Raw genomic sequence first — 25,035 nt, forward strand, 5'->3', positions numbered from 1 at the left:
CACCCAAGTCCGTAGGAAAACGAGAGCGAGTGAGGGGTCGGCTGATGTCGACAGGCGCAGGCGCAGGCAGTGAGCGCGCGGCGACCTTACCGACCGCACGAGCGCACCATGCGCGCGCACACCGCGAGTGAATACCACCCTAACATACAATATAGTGAAGTGACACTAAGGATTTCCACATTTAAACCCCGCTGGAGCTCGATTTAAGTAAGTAATCTTAAAATAAAACTCTCGCTCTTTTCTTCTTTATTATGACCTTTAATGACAAATCGTACGCGATCAGCTGCGAAAGTTACATTGGGTGTAAGAGGTATGTCTCCTTACAAAAATTTAATATAATTTTTGTAAATCTGTTAAGTATGTATTCTTGTTACTGAATAATGGTTAGATATATTTTATTTAGGTGTGTTTAGTCAACTTACCTACTAAAGAAAAGTGACATGATTTCTCTTTCGAAAGTTTCGAAATCGTTATGTTAACGTGAAATCCGTAATAATACGACAACAACAAAGACATTTAGTTAGATATTAAATCCATCATTTGACAAAATGTATATAATTTTAACTCTGTGTCATATCTAGTCTTTTTAGCAATCATAAACAAAAGTGAATGTGGGCGGCATTGGTATGGGAGAAGTGAGAATGGGAAACAAAGAGCTGACAATTCCTACCTATATCTTGACCTCTAACAATTTAATTATAAATCAGAATCGGTAATAGCAATAGATAGACTTCAGATTGCATATACTTCATTGAATGTACATCTATACTAATATAATAAAGCTGAAGAGTTTGTTTGTTAACGCGCTAATCTCAGGAACTACTGGTTCGAATTGAAAAAATATTTTTGCGTTGAATAAACCATTTATCAAGGAAGGCTTTAGGCTATATAACATCACGCTGCAACTATAAGGCGCAAAGAATTAATGGAATATGAGAAAAAAACGGGGGGTGAAAAAATTATTCATCCTTGAGATCTTCAATGATGCCCAAAATAACTATTCCACGCGGACGAAATCGCGGGCAAAGCCAGTCTGAGATAATTTAACATTCAATGACCGAAATTTGAAACGAAAATTCAATCATTAACTGCAATCGTTGTTGGGAAAACACTTAAACTAATATCTTTCTCTATTTGTCGTTTTTTAAATTCGAAGGACATGAATTTGATAAGACGGGGTATATTTGTCTCAAAACTTATTCGCGCTACACACATACATATATCAACGTCTTTATTTCTGATTGGGTGGGCAGAATCAATAGTCAGTAATAGCCACGTTTAGCTTGATGAAGCTTAAACTACGTAATGAAAAATTATTTAGCAAAAATAAAAAAAACTGTATGTCATTCAGTTAGACGCTACATCTGATTAGAAATTATCAGGAAGGTCGTTTATACGTAACTTGGTATTCTGCTACCTAATTAAACAACGTGGAGCTCGAAGTTAACGCAGCGTGGCCGCCCTAAGGCCTCGCACACATCCGGTTCCGACGGGGGTCGTTCTCACTAGCATTTCCGCGACAGCCTCAATTATTATATTTTGATAGCAAATTGTATTGCGCACACCAAAAAGTTTCACGCGCAAATTCGTGCAATAGACAACAAACATAAAACAACAGAGCCATCAATCTCAAGGAGAACGAAATGCCACGTTCAGCTGGAAGGTCTAATGATGGAATTGAAACAGGAAAAAGAAGAATGAAGTCACTTTTACTACCAAACTAACGTGATAACTTGCACAAGATGAATGTGCTTATTCTCTCTTCGCTCGTCTTTTACGACATCATAATTTTCATAACACGAATGTGCCGTGAACCACACGGGACAAAAATTTATTTTGATAGCAAATTTGTGAAAAAAATATTGCGAATGTGCACTCACCGACCCGTTTCACGCGCAAATCCGTAATAATTGATTCTTGTAATTTTCCCAGTACTAACCACTTCTAAAAGGGAAACAGTTATTATTTAGAATTCGATGTATAAGATACACAGTCGACGGTAGTAACAAATTGCCGACAACGATAAAGAATAGTGTGAGTTTTCTGTAAGTAGCATAATCTACATACAATTTAAACTTCTGTTTTCAAATTTCTTCGAAGTAAACCAGGTTATTATAAGTACTACGATAATATCTCGCTTCGCACATAGTAAACATGCTAACCGCTTAACAAAACGCAATGTTGCATTATGTGATCACGTCAATATTAAACGGTTATATAATTTCATAATCGAATAGGTAACCTTATAATTCTGATTGAATTAATAATGCAACTGGTAACTCTCACTCCGTGTAGCAATTGCTTTTTTTTACAAATCAATTAAGATAATTTAGTCATTCGCCCAAACATGTAACTAGATATTTGGTACTTTTTTGATACGAGTTAATAAGATACAGAATATCGAGTAAGGCAGTTAAAAAAAAAGAGAATAAGGTATCATACGATTAGGCACGCGAGGTAGGTTACATACATTATGGGTCTAGCTTGATTTTTATGTCAGTAGTCTTTTAGATATTGATTTGAAGAACTGCCAAAGTGGAGATATGTCGGCAAGTGGAAAGAGCGCCTTGAATAATTGTAAAGGAACGATCCTGGGAATACTCAAAGTTGAGAAGACAATACCGGCGATAATCAAGGATGGCGATTACTTAACATTGCAAATTGTTTTGAAACTCGTGTAAAGATAATAGTTTTTTTTAAATAAGATATAATATTATATTTACCCATTTTATTATTTATATAAGGACCTGCTTAATTTTGTTCTCGTAAAATGTGTCTTTGACCAAAGCAAATGAGACAGAAGAATTTCGTATATTGTCTCCCTGTTGTCAAACTAACTTATACTTATTATAAACACTCAAGCTGTTATGGTTTCAACAACTAGGTATTGCTCTGTATAAAAGACTTCAACGCACGTCGCCACTCTCGCCCACCGCTCACTCGCTGATTCGTCACTAATTGTGTCTTGACTATGTTGAATTATGAATACTCTTTAGGTTAAACACTTCTTAAATAGATATTTCAAATAACAATAGTATACTTTTGTTCTTCAATTAATACCATGGCATATGACTTGTAGCAATTAATATTTCACTTAGGTATATTTTTAAATTCAACATTCATACAAGCAGTTCTCCTTTTATTTTCTGTGTATCAGTATCAAATTTATTTACACAATATTGAACAACTTAATTAGTAAACCAAAACGCTTGTCTTTTATGTTACTATGACAGTTTTATCTTTTCTTTTTGAAAAACATAATAGCGGAAACGGGAAAGTTTTTGATGTTTCCGTTCGTTTAACACTATAAAACCGGAAAAGTACCTATTTATCTTCGACGACAGTCTATTTAATAATTAAAGTGTGGAAATGTTACCTTCTTACTGTATATTCTTTAAGATTTCCTCTTGAGCTTGATTCGCAGTGCAAGTATTGTTGTTTTAATAGTTATTGATAGAGTCTGAGCTGAGAAACTGCGAGAAAATGTATACAAAAAAAGAGAAAGTGGGCCTCGTCGCAGCGAAACAACAGCCAGCATTCATTACCACGCCATTATCAAGGTTTTCTCAAGGGATTTACACAAAACAATATTTAGTAAATGGATTTTTATATGCATTCAGGGTCAGATTTTTAAGCTTAGATTTTTCGTAGAGATACTATATTTTTAAGATATCTTATCTATTTTTGTTATTAGTTAAAGAACAATTTGACCCTCCGTACCAAATAATGATTTTACTATGCATCAATAATAGGTGCCAAATAAATATGATTTTGTATTTTGAAGTTGATCATTACCAAGATGTTGAGACTTCTCATCTTGACATTAAAGAGATAATAATAAAATATTTTTTCAAATATAACTTTGCATCAAATGCCAAATGCATAATACGCATTACATAAGTTAAGATTCCAAAGAATTTTGCCACAATGGGTGTGATTTGAAATGACCTGTATTACTTGTGTGTAAGATAGATTTTATCTTGACAGTGGTTTCTTTGTTTCGAGGCCGCCCGCGACTTATTGACCACCACGCTTCAGGAGGTTTCTGGCACGCCGCTTTGTTACAATTTGTATATTTTACAACTTCATTTGCTTAGAAATTACACGTTTGTATTATTGCTAAGGTCATCCCTTCCTAATAAAACAAGTATTTATTTAATACAGTAATAACAATCATATGAAAAAAAAAATCAAACCTTTTTCAGTGAATAACAAAGATATTTTTATAGCAAGAGTACAAAATAGGGACCTATATAATAAACTAACGCTAAATAAATCTAGTTATTAATTAATTGAAACGCGTTTTACCAGTTCATGTCTAGTTTATCAATTAAATTGCATTAGTTCTATATGGATTTATTTTTGTTAATGAGCTAAGACTAATTGTTAATTTTATTGCTTTTTTCATATTTAGCAACTGCTTGCAATGACTTGACTAAAATGGATAGATAGAGCGGCACACAAAAATAGAAAGCAAAATATTTTTTGTCTGTATGATCACGGTAAGTATTCTCCGAAAGTACCGAATAGGTTTATCTAAAAAATTCACCGAACGTTTTGTTTTAAGATCAGCAAAAAAAAAAATTAAGTTTATTTGTGTTTGATCAAAACGGTCCATGAAATTCGTACAAGGACACAGGTTACTTTACAAGCGGAAAGCGGCGGAATCGCGAATGATAGCTAGTTAAAATGTACAGCATTATATGGAACAAAAGTATGATAAAGACAATATCTAAGAGTCGTGAGGCAGTTCGCGAATTGTTACTTAAGTTCAGTTTCTTAATATCGACCAGCTGTATGAATAGTGCGATGTAAGTCAGTGTTGCGTAGTGTTTGGGGGAAGGGGTACGGAACTGGTGGGGGGAGAGGGGAGCTGACGGCCGTCAACAGTGAAAGTAAGCCTGCACTGGCCATCGGCAGCAACTAGTTTAGTGGTTATAAAGACTTGATGAATAAGAGAGAATTCCTGACGAATTACCTATACTTAGTTACAATCAATAACAGGAGCTTTTGAGTCAATATTAGGTATAGCTCAATAAGATATGTATGATATATACGAAAGATAGCCTGCAATTAAAATCAATCTGGTTTCGCGATGATAGAACAAAATGATTTTGAATAGATATAGAAGTAACCGTAAGTATCTTATACAAGGATTGATTGATTTATATATCAAAGCACAGCCCAAACTTGAGTCTGGAGACCGCTGGTCTAAGAAAATATGATAATATTATGCGTAACTAATCACGACTTACAGTTCTTACATAAGAAAGCGGTTTATCCTGAAATTTCAATCTGTATTACATTTTTAAATATTGTGTAAGAGATCAATAAAAACTTGTTGGACAATTATTGTCCACATTACAATCATCACTTTTATTACGCACAACGTAAAACTGGTCGCTTAACGAGTATTTTAATTTAATTTAAAAACATATACACTACATAAGTCTCCAAATATTAGACAAAAAAGAGTTAAGTTAGAAAAAGAATTGTTCATCACAAATACATTGTAAATTTATGAATCTTTTCACATATTCGTTTGATTAAAAAAATTGTGACTTAAGTATAGAAGTAGCCTATGAAAAAAATGTTTTAAGGCGAGGCGTATAACCCGAGCTGGCGCAGGCGCAAGTCGCTGACCTTCGGCCGCCGCTCTGCACGCACCGCAACTTTTAACAAGAACAAAATATTCGATACAATATTAAAATATCAACTTCGTTTGGCATTTATTGATATCCGCAAACCTTGTAGCGAGGAAAATAGTATGAAGTCTGACATAAAATATACTTTGTCAAGCAGTCAGTGACTTTTAAGTAAGTATTTTGTTCTATAATGGTATGGTACTTAATTTTTAATGATTAAACCAGCATTGTAGGCAGAGATACCTTAATGTTTTCAAACATCACAGCTTTGGAAGTTAATTATGATTGATTTGTTTTGTCTTAATCATGTAATAATATTCCATATCCATAGATTTATGGATCTACTCGTACCCATTAATTTTTTCAAATCTTTGTTTAAAATAAATCATGCAAATGCTTCCATGAATCCAGCGGGATGAATGACCTGCAAGGTCGAAGCTTGCTTGAGGAATTTACTTTGTGATTGTGATTCATGTGAACGGAACTTGGTTGCAAAGAAAGTAAATGCTTGGTCCACAATTTTGCGATATACATTATATAAACAACTATTTAGTTAAAACGTTTTCAAGAAAATGTAAAAGAGAATTTCAATCTACGTTGAGAGCCAGCTAGCAAAATATATTTTTAGTAAACCATTAAAACGGGATCTGTAAATGTGCTTGTTGAAACCGATAGATATTTTAAGAGTTCATTATATTCCTATTTCGTTCTCTTCACACCTTCCTCTATTGATCAAATAGGTATTTCATATTATGTATTGTTTCTTTTGAGGTTGATCCAAGATGGCGGCGTCGGGAGGGAAGCGCCGTGACGACGGCAGCGATAATTCAGACGACGAGCTCACACCACTGGCCAACGAGATTTACGGCGGCAGGTGAGTTCATGCATCTTCTTGATAGGTTAGAAGGTGCAACTGGCAAAACGCAAAACGCTATCTTCAATCACATTAGTCCTGCCAGCGATTTCGGCCACTTTTTATATATATATTAAGATTTATATCTTAACTTCTTATGTTATTCCAATTTCTAATCTTTATTATTACTGCAACTATACAATACTAATATAACTGCAACATTTTATGAAAATCCTTTAAATAGTACTTTTTGAGTAAAAGAGTAACACACACAAACAGACATCCTTACATTCTAACACATTTAAAATATTAGTAGGATACATTTCGCATATTACGGCAGTTCTAGCTTTTCCCAAGAATAGCAAGAAAATCAATTAGTATTTCTATGAAATCTTTGTCATTATGGATTCATCATCTGTACCTATGACAAATATCAGCGAAATTCATTCAGTCCGCCAATCGCGAAATATAAGGTTAATACAATAAAGCAGTTAAACTGTGCATTATTATAAGTCAGTCACTTAATTTGTCCTTTTGTGTAGTTTAAACTAATCATGAATAAGGTAGATTAGTAACTACCAAAACGGTAGTTTTCTAACTTCATGCCAACGAAAACTTTCTAATACTGTTTAATCAGTGATATCTCATTAACATCTAAATCAATATTTATACAAGCTAGTCAGATTTTACTTAAAGTCGCGTGATGTTTCCTAATTGCTATTCTAAACCGATGTTCTTAGTCACCAGTTTTAGCGTTGGAGAATACAGTTTTGATTACGTGGAGATGCCACGAGTCGACCTCAGAAACTGGATGTGGCATATGACATCATAACGCGTCATCACATTTTGGCTACACGCTATTTTTAATACACGTCATATGATAGTTGGTCAGGTCATTTTTACGAAAACTCTTTTAGAAAAGAGATTACTCAATTTTTGTTTTGTCTTTTTAACGATTTTGCAATGAAACTGAAATTACATAATTTTACATACAATCATTATTTTTGTTAAGATGAAATAATAAATCACAATTTTGCCGTGACATGATTGCCAAATGACAATTTGCGACTTCTGACCGGTTTTCTCAGGTAATAAGATACAAGAAATTGGACCTACTCATACGGAATCTTGTAAATTATTTATTAATTTATTCACTATTTTTCCATAAAATGAACGATGACTAGAATTTAATGGTTCTAGCTGAACTATGGCAAACATAAGATTTCAATATACTATTATGAAATAGTTAATTGTGTCATTATATGCGTGTACGCATAGCAATGTTGTTAATCTGCTCTAGTAAGGAACATGACGCATTATTTTCCCATCAGACCACGCAATAGTGCGTTGTTCTGTTCTTGAGCAATCCAACAATACCACATAACAACACTGCATCAGTTCCGCTTCTACGGAGACTCTCACTCACGACCAAGATGTGAAAATCACTGCGATGAATCTCAGATTTGCTCTAACAGAGTTGAACAAAACCATTTCTTTTATCGTAGTTCGTATCTAATTGGTTCTGCGGTTAAACACCATGTACTTTTATGTATGAAATCATTATGTGAATTGATAATTATATTAAGGAAATTTCTGCTTTCCTCTTCCTTAGTCTTCTCGAACATATTCCTTAAATTATGCTTATACTTTAATATCTGCCTATCCCTCCGGGAAGAAGAGTTGTTGTACTGAAAGGAAACTCTTCTCTGTTTCAATAATCCCAAAAACCAACTTGAACAATTGTAGTCAAAAACATATTAAATAAAGTACTCTGTGCTGTAAAATGCACTTGGCTTTTGCATGCAGATCACAAAAGGCATCTGTAAACCAGTTCTAGCCAAGACCTAGACTTCACAAAATAAATGAAAAGGAGCGGCGTCGTACTTCGCTTTGTTAGAGGTCGGTTCACATTTGCCGATCGGTCACACTGTCTACAAAATAAAGTCAGAGTAGAAGTATTTACATTATAATAATACAATAGTAAGAGGCATACGTAACATTGTTAAAAAATCGCATAACTATAGCATATTCTTCTTAAAAATCTCCATTTTCACATACTGTAATAAAACGTAGTTAAAAGGTGATGATGTAAATAAATAAAAGTACCAACTCACGTTCGTAGTGTCATAGGTATTGTTAGGATTGGAAATAAAGAAATTATTGCGTTGAGTGTTCTATACTTTTGTTATTCTGTATAGTGTGTCCGGAACCCACTCAAATGCCAAGGTTGACAACTCTGACGACACAACTTTCGATCAATCGACTGCGCCACATTTTTGCGCCCCACTTGCGCTACGGCCTTAGATCAAGCGCCTAGACTTTATCCATTTGTAAGAATTGAAAACGCATTTTCTATATACCACCACCAATTTACACACGCGACTTCGATCGTGTGTAAATTGAAGCCGATGAATAAACTGTATCATACTATCATACCTACTCACAATTTTTTTTTACTTTGAGTTTATTAACATCTTTCGCATTTAAGTTCGTATAAACCGGTAAATAATAAATAAATACGGGACAAATTACATAAATTGAGTTAGCCTCGAAGTAAGTTTGAAACTTGTGTTACGAGATACTCACTCAACGATACTATATTTTATAATAAATACTTAGATAGAAAAACATCCAAGACCCAGATCAATCACAGAAAGTTCGTTTCTCGTCATGCCCTGACCAGGATTCGAACCCGGGACCTCCGGTGTCACAGACAAGCGTATTACCGCTGCGCCACAAAGGCCGTCAAATATATATAGGTATGTAGGTAAGGAGAATTTTAGAAATACTCAGAGCCAGGTCCCGGCAAAAGCTAGTTCAAAACACATAGAAAAACATTACACTTTTAAGAAAGACATTACAATTTTAGTAGTTAAAATCCTATATACTTATAACTGTGGTGCAGCATGGGACGAGTGGGGTCAGGCGTGCTCGGAATACGGGATGAGGACGAGCCGCCACGCTCAACCGCAATCGCTACCAACATCTTGTACCAGCGTGACCGCAACTTTGTTCACGTGTGGTGATTTGAAATGAGAAAACGTAAATTAATGCTTTGTGCCTGTATGCACAAATTCACGGCACCAATCTACGTAGAGCTGTGCATGTCAGCAATGAATTCTCTATTCCTATATAAATCCTATGGCAAAAGTGAATGAATTCTCTATTCCTATATAAATCCTATGGCAAAAGTGGTCAAAAATACGCACCCTGGGCTCTCTCCGGAGAGGTGAGGATGTAACCGGGACCAACGCCAGAAACCAGAAGAGAAATAGATTTAATCCGGTGCTTTGTTACCGTGAATAAAAAAAATTAAATAAAATCACATTAACTATGCATATTTGCACGTACGAGTGTTTGTATGAATATAAAACACATATGTATATCGTATCAGAATATTTACCGACGCGTTGATGTCTTTTACAAGAACAAAGTTTACATTCTTTTTCATAACAGTATGCCACTCTTTTCGCTTTGGCCATTCGTTTTTGAATGGTTAACTGTTAAAACAACTAAAAATAATATGACACTAGAGAATTAAAATTAAATAAAGGTACGTTAAACTTGTAAGTGATGTAATAATGTAAAACATGGGAATAAAACAATGAGCTATAGGTAAGAATTAAAACCATGCAGACAGTTTTAAGGTTTTACGTTCGTCGCCAGGTCGTTGACCCGGGCTGCGTTGGACATTCGATATATGGGCATGTATCTGAAGGCATCATTTAGCATAACAAACATCACCTTCCGAATCGAACAATTTTATTATTGACCTCAACGCAAAATATTACGTGACACTGTCATGAAGGAAAATTTCATTTTGATTTATCCATGTATATAACGTCTCTATCCCTTACGAGGTAGATAGAGTTAAGTCAGCCTTCTTTAGATACATACATATGGTCACGTCTTTATCCCTTGTTGGGTAGACAGAGCTAACAGTCTTGAAAAGACTGATAGGCTACGCTCAGCTATTTGGCTTTATGATAGAATTGAGATTAAATAGTGGAATCTTTAGATTGTTTTTTATTGTTTATTGGTGCGCTGTATATTATGCATCAGGAGACTTTTTATTATAAAAAAAATATATATTAAGGAATCTGACCTATGAGGTACAGCTATATTCAACTTTTAAGAATTTCAATAATATTCATAGCTTCAAAAAGTCAAGGCGAAAAAGTGCTTCATGTATTTGGAATGCATTTCGCATGAAGTGTAAATGAACATGATTTGACACACGACACGAGTTAGCTTCGACGTGAGCCATCAGATGAAGACTTTCGTAAGTTTTCGTGCGCTCGAACGACATTGACTGATCTATTGTTAGAAACGTGGGGCGCCGAGCGATAGACTATCGTGATATTACTGACTTATCTTGATATCAAGGGTAAAACATATAAGCAATCATAAAATATAGTAATTATACAAACGTATATAGGTATATAATAAGTTTGAAAACTATTAAAATTGTTTAAAAAAATAAATAATAGCTCCATATATCTAGGGTTATTTCACAAATATTTATTCACCTGTCAATATATCAGTAGCGAATACATTCAGCTTTTTATGTATGCTTGCGTGTATTGTCAATAGTATATAATAAATATTAAAATTAAAGAATGTTTATCAAATTTCTGAAGCAATTAATGTAGAGGCATTGTTAAAAGTAAGCCATATACATATTTTTCTAAATCCAATGCTGTATTGTAATTTGTTATATTTCTTTTTATGTATTGCAATAAAGAGTTCACAAACAAAAAAACAGAGTAGTACCTATGTATATGTTCACTTGTTTATTACATTTACTAGCATTGTTCAATTATTGTGACCACAATCTACAATGCACTTATGTCTGTTGAAATATTTCAAGACAAGAAATTCTTCTTACTAGCGATATCCGATCAAGATAACATTATGCTGTGGGAGGTGCGTGCACCTTTAAATACATGCTCGTGCCTATAGAGAATGTACAAGTCTAGTCTAGAGGAAGGCGGCATTGTAGAATTTGTATCGAACGATTTGAATATAATAAAAGTTAATTCCAAATTTTAACAGCATAGCCTTCGCACTGGAGTCGGCTGGAGTTTTGCTTAATAATGATAACAAGATGTGAAATATATTTTATATAGATAAAACTTAAAAAATCTAGTAATCCGCTCTGTAGTCTGTGAAACGTTTAGCGACTTTAAGATGAATCGGTTTTAGTTGTCACTCTCCTCTTAATTTTAACATTCTTTCCCTGCTACTCGTATAAAAGAAATATGTTACGCACATCCCGTATGGAGTCTTTTCAGATTGCTGTCATCTATTCTGAAGTTTAACATTATAATTTATGACATAAGAAATAGTTAATGAGATACGAATATAATCAGGAAAGTAACTTTCATTAGAGAAGTCGTGTGGTATCGCCATCACATAGCAATTAGAACGCCGGGCGATATAATTTCACATGCTTACTGCTGCAGAACGAAGAACTCGGAGTCGCCGCCCGGTGCATGTGCTCATAGGATCTTTTGTTGAGACTGGCCAATCTTTTAATTCTTTAAATAATGCTTAATCTCAATATGATAATTTTGCAACAAAGTTTAAAAAGCACTTTATCTGTATGACTGTATTTTTATTGATCCTTGATAAAAGCCATTGTAGATTTTCCACTTATTTTCTGACCGCAGCGACTGATTTGAATTCAGGTGTAAAAGTTAGTCACCTTTTAGTTGATTGATCCTTTAACGTTTATATTTGAACTTGGTTCACTATGATGTTGAAACTGCGATAAGAATTTAAGTAGATTAAAAAGAATAAGTACTTATTGTTTTAAAATAGTCTATCAAATCAATACAATATTATAATGCGACAAACAGAAAGAAAACATTTTCCCACATAATTAATATTCACGTTCAGTCTTTTGAAAACAATGACGAATCGGCGTCCATTGGACACGCGTGCCGCCCCGGCAGTCGTTATTGCGATCGCACCGTTTGCTGTCCTCATAACAACACGAGTTATTGAACAATACTTGCCCAAGCAGGACATGCGAGTACAGACACCATCGTCCTGACAAACTTTCCCTTACTTTTCCAGTAAAATTACAGTGATGAGTGCAATATCATAAGTGTAGTACAAAAACAAGGATATGAGTGAACACGACAGAAGAAGCTATTATGAAAAAGATCCAGGCGATGAAAATTTGTACGGGGCGAACAATAATTCCTTATATAGTAATGGAACATTACATTATTGCAGCATTTACAGGTAAAAGGAAGGCGGTTCCTGTCATTAGGCCAATTAATATTGTTGCACTTCCCTATAAATCACAATCGCAAATGTTCAAATATTGCAAATCGTTCTTCTTACGCACTACTGAATCTAGATGCATGATAAATGCCAATAAATTTTGCTGAAAAGAACAACTGTAAACTGATTTCTGGGCGCACTTACTCTTTCATTAATCAAAATAATTATGTATTACAAAATAAATTTTAATATTCATTAAATGTATTTCAAAATTCTTAAAGAATAAAATTTTATTAATTCAAGGGACCTAATGCACATGCAATCATGTGAAAATGAATACGAGAAATATCAAAAAACCGTTTCCTATAATTTTACTTATCGTAATTTTTTTCAGGAACCAATTAACTTAAATGAAACTTAATTGCTTCCCCCTATAGTACCTATGTAACATAGCATACTTGCCTTTTTATTATATTAAAACTAGTATTATAAACCTGTAACTATTTGAATCTCAATGTCTGAACGTGGGCTTTAAGTCTTTTTAAGAATGTTGGCTCAGTCTGCCCCGTAAGGGATATACTCGTACTTACACACAATTAACATCAGCCACTCCCGTTTTCTTACTTTGACCACATTTACATATAGTCACGTCGACTATATGTAAATGTGGTCAAAGTAAGAAAACGGGAGTGGCTGATGTTAATTGTGTGGAAACTATGCAGTTTGACCGTCGTACTGTCTAATTGGGTTACCGCTGTACCACCGTAACTTACGTAAACCCCTGTCACAACTGTGGTACGCGAACCCAGTGCGATTGTGGCGAAACAATTCAATTCCTTTTTGGTGTGAATGATTTATGAGCTTAATTTAGCGCCTCCTTATTAAGAGAATGAGCGCGTAAAACTGTGTTCTTAATTCCGTTAATTTACTTGTTCATTGTATCACATTTACTTCTTGCTATTATATACCTAGAGGAGAAAATTTTATTTTAACATTTTCATGTTCAAGACGATCATTTAATAGGTTTTTTTTATAAAGTACCAAAATCATAATACTTGAAAGGTTTTTTATCCATAACCCACTCTGTCGGATGCGTACATTTCATAGGTTGGTGTTAAGGTCTCAAAGTCTCAAATATAAGTATAATATATTAATTATAAACAGTAATTGCATTTTAAACCAGCATTCATTTCCTATGTAATATGCACTGTACCTTTACCTTTAAATCTGATAAGATATTAACAAAAGTTGGGACTATGCGAGACATCGGAGGTACCTATACTGAGCTACGTCGTCGCTCGGAAGGAAGACTACCGTACATGACATGACGTGACAATGTACGAGATTTCTCTCGCTGATCGGCACCGTGTGAAAGTTGTTTTTTTTTTAGTATTTATTAGAGCTCATGGCTGTGAAATGTACTGATTCCATATTTTTAAATTATTTTGGGAGAGTTCAGCTTTTGTTGCATCGATGTCTACACAAAATACCTCATCTTTAGTTCTAGAAAAGACATAGGAATACTTATCAAAATTTGAAGAGCAAAACTCATAGGTTTTTGCTTTTCGTCAAATCGTCATATTAATTAACACCTTTACTAAAGAAATAAATATATACGGGACAAATTACACTGATTGAGTTAGCCTCGAAGTAAGTTCGAAACTTGTGTTATGACATACTAACTCAACGATACTATATTTTATAATAAATACTTATATAGATTAACATCCAAGACCCAGGCCAATCAGAAAAAGTTCATTTCTCATCATGCCCTGGCCGGTATTCGAACCCGGGACCTCCGGTGTCACAGACAAGCGTACTGCCGCTGCGCCACAGAGGCCGTTTTACTACAATCATATAACACGTTAGTCTTTATCTTCTTCACGGTAAATAACTACGGCATTTAGTTTCACGTCATAAACTTTTACTTAACTCTGGTTTATTTCTCTTTCCAGCCAAAGAACCGTCCAAGAAACAAAAGGATGGGACGTGTTCCGGGAGTTTCCGCCGAAGCAGGACAGTGGGTCGATGGAGAGCCAGAAGTGCTTGGAGTTCACAGTGCGCCTGCTGAAGGTGTTGGCCTATATCGTAGTGTTCGTAGTGGTGCTCGGCTCTGGAGTTATTGCCAAGGGCACAGTACTATTTATGACCTCGCAGCTGAAGAAAGATAAGCGGTTATCGTTTTGTAATAGGAATTTAGGTAAGTTTGTAATAAGATTCTGCAATATATTCTCAGCAGGTTATATTGAAACGTATATATACCATCTCTTAAAATACCCCCTTAATCCAAACGTGGCATCCTTTTCTTTCTATAGCTTGCTGTATAATATGTCGCAAGCACAAGTTATTATTTTAAACTGACTAGAAATATGATATGACATATTTCAAAATAATCCTCTTGAAAAAAAAAATAACTAAACAATTTATTTTTCAGGTAGGGATAAACAATTTTTAGTCACTTTGCCAGACGAAGAGCGGGTAGCCTGGATGTGGGCTCTTCTTGCGGCCTTTGCGATACCTGAGATAGGAACGCTCATACGATCAGTCAGGATATGTTTCTTCAAGTCTTCGAAACGGCCTACGAGCGCCCAGTTTATTGTGGTGAGTAGAAAACAATAGTTTTCAATACCAGCAGATTATCCAACCGCGAAATGATGTGGATATAAGTAAAAGCCCGAATTACGTTTTGTTTTGTTTCGTCAAGGTTATAACTTAAAGAACCAACAGGGCTTGTATATTTCAAGAATGAACAATGAATGCTACCATAAAGAATTCTCACATTATAAATAATATTCCGCTAATATTCTTGACATGTCTGCTTATTTTAAAGAGAGTTTACATAGGGCTTTTTTATTTGGCCAACTATATAATGTATTTCAATGAAGTTTAATGCTTTAATATTCTATTACAGGTGCTCATAGCGGAGTCACTTCACACGGTCGGAATGGCCTTACTTTTCTTTAAAATTCTTCCCGAATTGGACGTTGTAAAAGGGGCCATGATAACGAACTGTCTCTGCATCGTTCCTGCAATCCTGGGACTGTTGTCACGAAGCTCGAGGGATTCCAAACGATTTGTGAAAGTCATCGTGGATATGGCCGCCATAGTCGCTCAAGTCACCGGGTTCATTGTATGGCCGCTGTTGGAAAACAAACCTGTGCTGTGGTTGATGCCGATCGCTGCTCTGTGCATATCACTGGGCTGGTGGGAAAATTACGTGACCAGGCAAAGTCCCATTGGTAAGGATCACTTAAAAGTTGAAAACATAAAAATGAAGATAGTAAATAAGTTATCAATGGATTTTTAACTCTTACTACCTTATACTTATTTGTTAGTTGAGGCTATAATGTTATATTTATTTAAATTCAGGTATAATAAAAAGTTTAGGAAGACTGAAGGAGGAGCTAGCGTTGACCCGGTACTACACGTACAGATTCATCTCCGTGTGGAAGATCGTATTCTTTCTTATTTGCATTCTGTTCGCTCTCTGGATGGAGGGCGACGAGCCCGCCATGTTTTTCCAACTGTTCAACGCAGGGTTTAGTCCCCACAATATTGTGGTCGAAGAGGTAAATATATTATGTTGAGTTTAAATTTCACACACATTACTATCATTCTCTTTAAAATGAATGGATATTAATAGAAATAGCAGTCTTATAATTCGTAACGATAGGTAATTAATATTCTTATCACAATTCTTATACCACGAAAGCACCGCAAGGTAAAAGTAAAATTGGCAAATGGTCAGCATAATATAGCAAGAATTCATTTTTTATATGCACTTACTAATAGGGTACAAGGTATCAGTATAATTAACTACTTAATGTAAAAAACTCGAGCCGAGCTCGAACTTTTGTAGAGTAACAAGTGAGAAAATACATACATAATTTAAACTAAAGAGGGACTTACGTTTGTTATTAAATTTGTGTAATTAAATAAAGTACTATTGTTGTTTTAATTCCTATTTTCAGGTTCAAATTCAGTTAGGAGGCACGGTCATACCGGACTTGGTCAATGCTACTCTGACTGGAGATTCGGTGGAAGTTCCAGCTGTGCACAAATCTGCTTTTTACGTTCTTCTTATCCAAGTTTTCGCAGCATATTTCTGCTACATATTCGGAAAATTCGCGTGCAAAATCCTAATTCAGGGATTCAGTTACGCGTTCCCGATAAATTTGGTGATTCCTTTGGTGGTTAACATGTTGATCGCAGCCTGCGGATTGAGGAATGGAGATACGTGTTTCTTCCACGGAACTATTCCTGATTATCTTTTCTTTGAAAGTCCTCCAGGTATGAATATTTTGTAGCGTTCTAAAATTTTATAGCTATTTTAAGAGTATTATGTATGCCCTTTATGTCCTTATCATCGGGCCTGCGGACCGCACGGAACGGCGAGCACAAAAAAAAAACATTTTAGAGCTATAAGTCATTTTTAAATATATTTTACAGTTTTTACTCTCAGCGATTTTATTTCCCGTCAAATGGCTTGGGTGTGGTTACTATGGCTGCTGTCCCAGACATGGATCACGATACACATTTGGACACCTAAGGCTGAACGTTTGGCTTCAACTGAAAAGTTATTCGTGATTCCAATGTACAATGGGCTTTTGATAGACCAAAGCATGGCGATGAACAGGAAAAGAGACGACCACAAAGATGTTAAGACAGAGGTAAGGCTGAAGAACGTTTTTTATTAACTTATAAATGTTGACTTTTGAAGTTAAAAATTAGTGTGGCAAGACCGCAGTTCTCAATAAAATTGCGCACTGATACTCACTGTTCTTCCAAAAATATTATTTGATGATCAAACTCGTTTACCAAAAAATACACTAATTATTGTAATTGCAGGATTTGGCAGAAATTGAGAAAGAAAAAGGTGACGAATATTACGAAACGATTTCGGTTCACACAGATAACACTGGTTCTTCTCCTAAAACGGTGAAGTCATCAGATTCAATAACGAGGATCTACGCTTGCGCCACTATGTGGCACGAGACTAAAGACGAGATGATGGAGTTCTTGAAGTCTATCCTCAGGCTGGATGAAGATCAGTGCGCTCGTAGAGTGGCTCAGAAATATCTCCGTGTGGTAGATCCTGATTATTATGAATTTGAAAGTAAGTAGTTTTTGTATTTGTTGGAAGCTTCAGTATACCTTTTATTTACTGAAAATTTAATGTCAAATACAAAAGTATTTAAATCTCACTTATGTTCGTTTAAATTGCATTTAAACAAATATTCTTGGAAGCTAGAAAAACAAAATATAAACTGAATTTTATAATTTTTATAATTAACAAATAAAAACAGATTATTTACGAATTTGGTTACTAAAAAAATTACTTCTATAATTTCAGCTCATATCTTCTTAGACGACGCTTTCGAAATATCAGATCACAGTGACGATGATTCTCAAGTCAATCGGTTCGTGAAATTGTTAGTCGATACGATAGACGAAGCTGCTTCCGAAGTACATCAGACGATCATACGCATTCGTCCTCCGAAGAAACTACCAGCCCCTTACGGAGGAAGACTGACTTGGGTTCTGCCAGGAAAGACTAAAATGATCTGCCACTTGAAGGATAAGGCCAAAATTCGACACAGGAAACGGTGGTCTCAGGTGATATATTTTATTTTTCTCGGAGAAAGAGAGAAGTCTTCAAAACAAATAATTTTAAATTTGACTAAAGAATAATTATACATTGCAAATACACATAATTACAAATTACACTTATGACTACAAATTTTATGAAAATGATCACATCAAAGATTGACGCCGTTTTGTAGTGTGGTATTCAGGTTGATTGCGGTTTTTGTGAAACTGCATATAGAATTGCCATTTATTACGGAAAAGGTTCATTCATTTGTGATTATCAGAAGAACTAAAATAGTTGTTTTTTTTGCAGGTGATGTACATGTACTATCTGCTTGGGCACCGGCTAATGGAACTGCCGATCTCTGTGGATCGTAAAGAAGTGATGGCGGAGAACACATTCTTGCTGACCCTGGACGGAGATATCGATTTCCAACCGCACGCTGTTAGACTGTTGATTGACTTGATGAAAAAGAATAAGAACTTGGGTGCCGCTTGTGGTCGTATTCATCCCGTTGGTTCAGGTAACTATGAAAATGGGTTTCAGTTAAAAACTATTGCAGAAGAACAAAATGGCGTTGTTTTAGAAGTTTAACATTTTAGCTGTACATATAGTGTTATATTAAGTTGATATAATACTGAAATATTATGTTTTAGGTCCTATGGTGTGGTATCAAATGTTCGAATACGCTATTGGTCATTGGCTGCAAAAGGCGACTGAACACATGATCGGCTGCGTACTCTGTAGTCCTGGATGCTTCTCCCTCTTCAGAGGAAAGGCTTTGATGGATGACAACGTGATGAAGAAATACACACTGCGCTCAGATGAAGCCCGGCATTACGTGCAATACGATCAAGGTAATATATCTGCTTCCTTCGTTGGAGTACACTTGCCTGACAATTCGGATTAGCAAACCTCGATAACCAAAGGTAATGGTTGAGAAAGCGACTGAGTCAGTCAGTCAGAAGATAATTAGAATTGTTAGAATCTATAAAGACTAACAGAAGCCAAAAATATGATTTAATGGAATTCCTGTCTGTGAGTTTGTACTCGCAAAACGCGGAAAGTAGAGCTCCCATTTGAATACGGTTTTTTTTCAGACATAGGCATAATAGTCCAACTTAAATATTGGTACCCAAAAATACCTCTCCCCGCCAATATTATTGGCAACACGAGGAGTCAACTTTTACAGCGAACAAGTAGCTAGTAATTCTATAAGTATAATAAAAAGTAAGTAATGTATTATAATAAATTGATGTCTCTCTACAGCCACTATAAAATGCATGCTAACGATTGCGTTGCACCCCTGCCCCTCAATCGATTCCAGTTCTATAACATTAATTTGATGTTTCTCTAGGGGAAGATCGTTGGTTGTGCACTTTGCTACTGCAACGTGGTTACCGTGTGGAATACTCAGCCGCGTCGGACGCCTACACGCACTGCCCTGAAGGGTTCAGTGAGTTTTACAACCAGCGCCGTCGGTGGGTGCCCTCCACCATCGCCAACATTATGGACTTGCTCATGGACTACAAGCACACGATCAAAATTAACGACAATATATCTACTCCGTACATCGCTTATCAGGTAAAAAACTAAAACATTAAATTCGTAAACATTGCGAATACAAAAACGGGTGATTCCTGCAAATTAATAAAAATGAAATTGCTCATCATCATCTGCTCAAATCATTGAAACCGATAAATGTAACTTTAATTTTACTTGATTTCAGATGATGTTGATGGGTGGTACGATCTTGGGCCCTGGTACGATATTCCTTATGTTGGTGGGAGCTTTCGTGGCCGCTTTCAGAATCGACAATTGGACTTCGTTTGAGTACAACCTATATCCGATCATGCTTTTCATGTTCGTTTGCTTCACAATGAAATCAGAAATACAGGTATATAAACGAATTCATTTTTGCGGTTAGGGCTACAACATTATTAACTAATCAAATCTCAGAAACCTTTTTTAAATATTTTCTGTAATAACTAAAGAGTGACTTCCCATATTTTACATTTTAAGAGCTAGTTCTTGTGCCGACAAAATTAATTTCTTTCTTTGTCAAATTCAGTCATCAAAAATTGGATAGATCGGATATTAGTTAATAAAACGGCATGATTGATAAATAAGTTATATTATATTCCAGTTATTGGTGGCACAAATACTATCGACAGCGTACGCCATGATTATGATGGCTGTGATCGTCGGTACGGCGCTTCAGTTGGGCGAGGACGGTATCGGATCTCCTTCCGCTATTTTCTTGATCGCTCTTTCCAGTTCGTTCTTCATAGCAGCGTGCTTACATCCGCAGGAGTTTTGGTGCATTGTACCTGGAATAATTTACCTGTTATCTATACCGTCTATGTACTTGCTGCTGATCTTGTATTCTATCATCAACTTGAATGTTGTTACGTGGGGTACGAGAGAAGTACAAACGAAGAAAACTAAGAAGGTGAGGGTATTAGTAATTTTAAACGTACATGTAATATCTTCATATAGCAAATATTAATTAAAAAGCTACATTTATTCAGAAGTAATGTTGAGCTTCCTAATATTGCAATTGCAATATCAGTATTTGCTCATTATGTTGCAATTATGGTAATTATTTATTCGTATTGAGAGCTTTGTTGTTAAAATAACACTTTTTAGTATTTTTCACAATTTCTTAAACATGACAACCTGACTGATTTTTAACATTTAGGAAATTGAGCAAGAAAAGAAGGACGCGGAAGAAGCCAAGAAAAAAGCCAAACAGAAGTCATTGCTTGGTTTCCTTCAAGGGGTAAACAGCAATGAAGAGGAAGGATCTATAGAGTTTTCGTTTGCGGGTTTATTCAAATGTTTGTTGTGTACTCATCCCAAAGGAAACGAAGAAAAAGTACAACTGTTGCATATAGCTTCCACTCTAGACAAACTGGAGAAAAAGTTGGATATTGTTGAGAGGTATAGGTCGCGCGGTGGTTAAAGAACGCTCGGAAAAAATAGTGGGGGCAAACGGCGCATGTGTACATTCGCGCTCAAAAATGCTAAGGGAAATGTTTTTATTTATTTATTTAATACTAGCTGTTGTCCCGCAACTTCTCCCGCGTGATTTTCCAAAAAAAAGTAGCCTATGTTTTAACTCGGTTATTTAACTATGTATATCCATATCTTATAATATACTTATAATGTAAGTATGTATTTTGTGCCTTATAAATACTTATAATCCCTACTTATATTATAAATGCGAAAATGTGTATGTGTGTATGCATGTTTAGTTTTCACACTTAACCTGACCTGGCTGAACCAATTTTGATGAAATTTGACATAGTTATATTCAACCGTGGACGGACATAGGGTAGGGGCGACTTGTACTGTTTGAGAATTGATATATTATTTTAAGTTGTCGCGTACAAACACGATAAAACAATTTGTGCGCAACAGTACCCAAGAGACACGGGACGCGCGAACTCAACGCGGGAAGTAAAGAGTGACTAATCCACCAATACGTGTCGCCGTCGGCGCACACCCGCCCCCCCTCTCTCCTCGTCGCACCTAATAGACCTAAAAATTGATCACTGCGCATGCCCCTTCTACTTTTGCCGAGCGTTCTTAAACCACCGCGCGACCTGTAAGTAATGTTAATTTTATGCATTTTAAATACTTTAATTTTCCTTATCGACCCTTATCTTGGAGACAGATGTAGCCTTGATGAGAAGTTATAAGTTTATCTTAAAATAAATTCCAGATCGATCGATCCTCACGGACTAGCTAGAGGTAGAAAGTTATCAATAGGTCATCGAGGCAGCACCAACGGAGATCATGGATTAGATGCCCTGGCAGAGGGTCCGGAGGAAGACCGCGATTCAGATTCCGAGACAGATACTCTTTCTACATCACCAAGGGTATTTACTATTATAAGAAATCTAATAGATGGCATTATCTATAATTTTCTATTAGGGCATGCCCTTTGTTATATTCCCCTGTTGTATATTAGTCTCATGTGTATAGTCAGCTGGAAAATGCTTAAATATGAATCCTTAATGAAATTTTGTCGGGTGTATAAGTGGCGAGTGTTTCCCGGCATTAATAAAAAAAAAGAACAGGACTACTTAATCTCTGTCCCATAAATGTCGTAAAAGGCGACTAAGGGATATGTTCATAAACTTGGGATTCTTTTTTTAGGCGATGGGCTAGCAGCCTGTCACTATTTGAATCTAAATTATATCGTTAAGCAAAACAGCTGATCATGGTATTTTCGAGACTGTTGGCAAGGGATATAGACTTGATTATATGTATGTATGTAATGTTTTAATTTTAAATAGGGGTCAGAGTGAAAGGTTACATTGGGAATGGTTAGGTAATTTATTGCACATATTAATTGTGATTAATTTTAATACAACATATGTCTGTTTAAGGAGAGAAGAGATGATCTTATTAATCCATACTGGATCGAAGACCCGGAACTGAAAAAGGGAGAAGTTGATTTTTTGAGTCCAGCTGAGATACAGTTTTGGAAAGACTTGATCGATAAGTATTTGTACCCGATTGATGCCAACAAGGAGGAACAGGTATGATCAAAACTACCTTAACAAAATTTAATTAATTCACTTACATAGTTAGTGTAGCGCAGTTATCATAAAATGTACGGTAATGTCAATTAATGTTAATCCATAAAAATATATATGTATATATATAATTAAAATCTCACATAAATAAATTAATCTGAACAATGTATTCTCTCGTCTACATTCTATTCTAAGTTTGGATATTTGTGAAGTTGACGTTGTTGAAGAAAATGCTGCAGTGCAGTTTGTTACCGCATCTTCTGCACTGACGCCTTGGAAGCGGCAGTAAACTTAGTTATAAGTAATTTATTTGACGTCAACCAATGTTGTGAATCCAAAAAATTTGACAATATGTAAGCGATATGAAGTATCCTATAATAATGAATAACAAATTTGAATTGGAATGTAATTTGTCGCGCAGTTTAAATAATTTATAAGATAAATTCGAGTACTCGAGTATTATATATATTTTTTTAAATTTATCTGTAAAACGTTAACATCGAATTATCTATACTAATCAGTTTTTATTACAGGTATTTTTTTTACAATACTGTTTTGCTAAAAATACCCTTTTTTAATTTCCCCAAATTTTAGGCACGTATATCAAGGGATCTAAAAGAATTGCGAGATTCATCTGTTTTTTCATTCTTTATGTGCAATGCCCTATTTGTGCTCATTGTATTCTTGCTACAACTGAACAAGGACAACCTTCACTTTAAGTGGCCCTTCGGAGTTAAAACTAACATAACTTATGATGAAATTTCCCAAGAGGTAACGTGAAAACCAATACAAAGAAATCGGCCTTCAATGATGACTCGGGACCACGACATTTAGCTGTACAAATTCTCAAAAAAATCCTCAACACAGTCACAACCCCAGTCACCTTTGAAAGTTGATTCAGCTTAATTATTTTTTGTTTTATGAAATTTTCCAGGCTCGAATCGCAGGGGATTTGATAGAACTTCGTAATAAATCAGTTTTTGCATTCTTTATGTTCAATGCTTTATTCATTCTGATAGTGTTTTTATTACAACTGAACAAAGATCAACTCCACGTAGATTGGCCTTTGGGAATTAAGACAAACATTACGTACATCGAGGGAACAGGCGAGGTATAGCCAAATGTTACCACTGAATGTGTGTCACTTCACAAGTCTAACGACCTTCTTCTAACCGGTCTGTCTGGGATGGCACACCAGCATGGAGTCTTAAAGACATGAGAATTCAGTTTGGGCATCACTATAATTCTAATAAAACCTGAACCTTCGGATGTCCCTACCTTCAACCTTCAATAATAAAATTCAAATATTCCAAAATAGAATCCTTTACCTAGAAAACCATGCAATTTGTTCCTAGTCACCGAGAACATCTGTGATCTAAGGGAAACTAGTCCTTATAAATCCATTGCACATTTCCCAAACAACCAAAACACAAAGAATTAATATTCTGTTCTGTCTATTAAGGTGGCGGAATCTTTTCTATTAATTTTATCACGGTTAAAGGGTTACTGGTGTCCCTTGTACATATATTGCATAAGAGTATTCCTCCAAATGAGTGGTGAATTGATAACATAACAAAATGTTTACCATAGTTTTTACGCAAGATCATATATCAGAATATATTCGTTTATTGAAAATGTGAACTAATCTCATACAAAGTTCAAGTTCACCGACTTGTGATGAATTTTTATTTTGGGCTCATATATTTAAGTTTAAAAATGTGCAAGGCAAATACATTATAACATTTTTCTCGATTCTCCGTTCACATTTTCATCACAAATCCAATGTTCAACACATTTCATGATCACGTTTCTTTTCATGTGTTTCAATTCTAGTTTTCATAGTTTATAATAACTGTCTATCCAATGGCACTTTTTGTTTTCACGTTAATATCACTGTCTTTCAATAACAAGATATTGTTTGTACCTATTTAATTCCATCTAACTTTAAGATTGCCAATAAAACTGACATATTTATGTGTTTTCAGGTAATAATTTCAAAAGAATATCTACAATTGGAGCCAATTGGTCTTGTATTTGTATTCTTCTTTGCTTTGATCTTGGTCATACAATTTTCGGCTATGTTGTTCCATCGATTTGGAACTCTTTCGCACATATTAGCATCGACAGAATTGAACTGGTTCTGTACGAAGAAGGTTAGTTCCAAAG

At 35.3% G+C, this 25,035-nt stretch overlaps 2 protein-coding genes across 6 annotated transcripts in view; one reads left to right on the forward strand and one right to left on the reverse strand.

The window, feature by feature from the left end:
• LOC106133601 (chitin synthase chs-2) overlaps positions 1 to 25,035 on the forward strand; it is a 26,518-nt gene continuing 1,483 nt past the window's right edge. The window contains exons 1-21 of one of the 4 annotated variants that reach the window (XM_060954613.1): positions 4 to 207; positions 5,601 to 5,816; positions 6,417 to 6,519; positions 14,688 to 14,932; positions 15,167 to 15,333; positions 15,644 to 15,971; positions 16,102 to 16,301; positions 16,704 to 17,022; positions 17,182 to 17,402; positions 17,581 to 17,848; positions 18,086 to 18,348; positions 18,635 to 18,845; positions 18,979 to 19,179; positions 19,680 to 19,906; positions 20,052 to 20,219; positions 20,469 to 20,774; positions 21,024 to 21,265; positions 22,050 to 22,206; positions 22,720 to 22,872; positions 23,464 to 23,640; positions 24,855 to 25,022. In XM_060954613.1, coding sequence (XP_060810596.1) covers positions 6,428 to 6,519; positions 14,688 to 14,932; positions 15,167 to 15,333; positions 15,644 to 15,971; positions 16,102 to 16,301; positions 16,704 to 17,022; positions 17,182 to 17,402; positions 17,581 to 17,848; positions 18,086 to 18,348; positions 18,635 to 18,845; positions 18,979 to 19,179; positions 19,680 to 19,906; positions 20,052 to 20,219; positions 20,469 to 20,774; positions 21,024 to 21,265; positions 22,050 to 22,206; positions 22,720 to 22,872; positions 23,464 to 23,640; positions 24,855 to 25,022 — 4,113 coding nt within the window. In that variant the 5' untranslated portion in view covers positions 4 to 207; positions 5,601 to 5,816; positions 6,417 to 6,427. Of the gene's footprint in view, positions 208 to 5,600; positions 5,817 to 6,416; positions 6,520 to 14,687; positions 14,933 to 15,166; positions 15,334 to 15,643; positions 15,972 to 16,101; positions 16,302 to 16,703; positions 17,023 to 17,181; positions 17,403 to 17,580; positions 17,849 to 18,085; positions 18,349 to 18,634; positions 18,846 to 18,978; positions 19,180 to 19,679; positions 19,907 to 20,051; positions 20,220 to 20,468; positions 20,775 to 21,023; positions 21,266 to 22,049; positions 22,207 to 22,719; positions 22,873 to 23,463; positions 23,981 to 24,854; positions 25,023 to 25,035 lie in introns of those variants that run through there. The other 3 variants (XM_060954548.1, XM_060954589.1, XM_060954649.1) reach the window with 3 other exon arrangements.
• Positions 20,440 to 25,035, reverse strand: part of LOC106133602 (COP9 signalosome complex subunit 8) — an 8,285-nt gene continuing 3,689 nt past the window's right edge. Inside the window, exon 5 of one of the 2 annotated variants that reach the window (XM_060954753.1) lies at positions 20,440 to 20,666. The gene's annotated coding sequence lies outside the window, so the exon portion shown is untranslated. The remainder of the gene's footprint in view (positions 20,667 to 25,035) is intronic. The other variant, XM_013333391.2, reaches the window with a different exon arrangement.

Source organism: Amyelois transitella, chromosome 2, assembly GCF_032362555.1.
Source record: "Amyelois transitella isolate CPQ chromosome 2, ilAmyTran1.1, whole genome shotgun sequence".
Taxonomy (NCBI): domain Eukaryota; kingdom Metazoa; phylum Arthropoda; class Insecta; order Lepidoptera; family Pyralidae; genus Amyelois; species Amyelois transitella.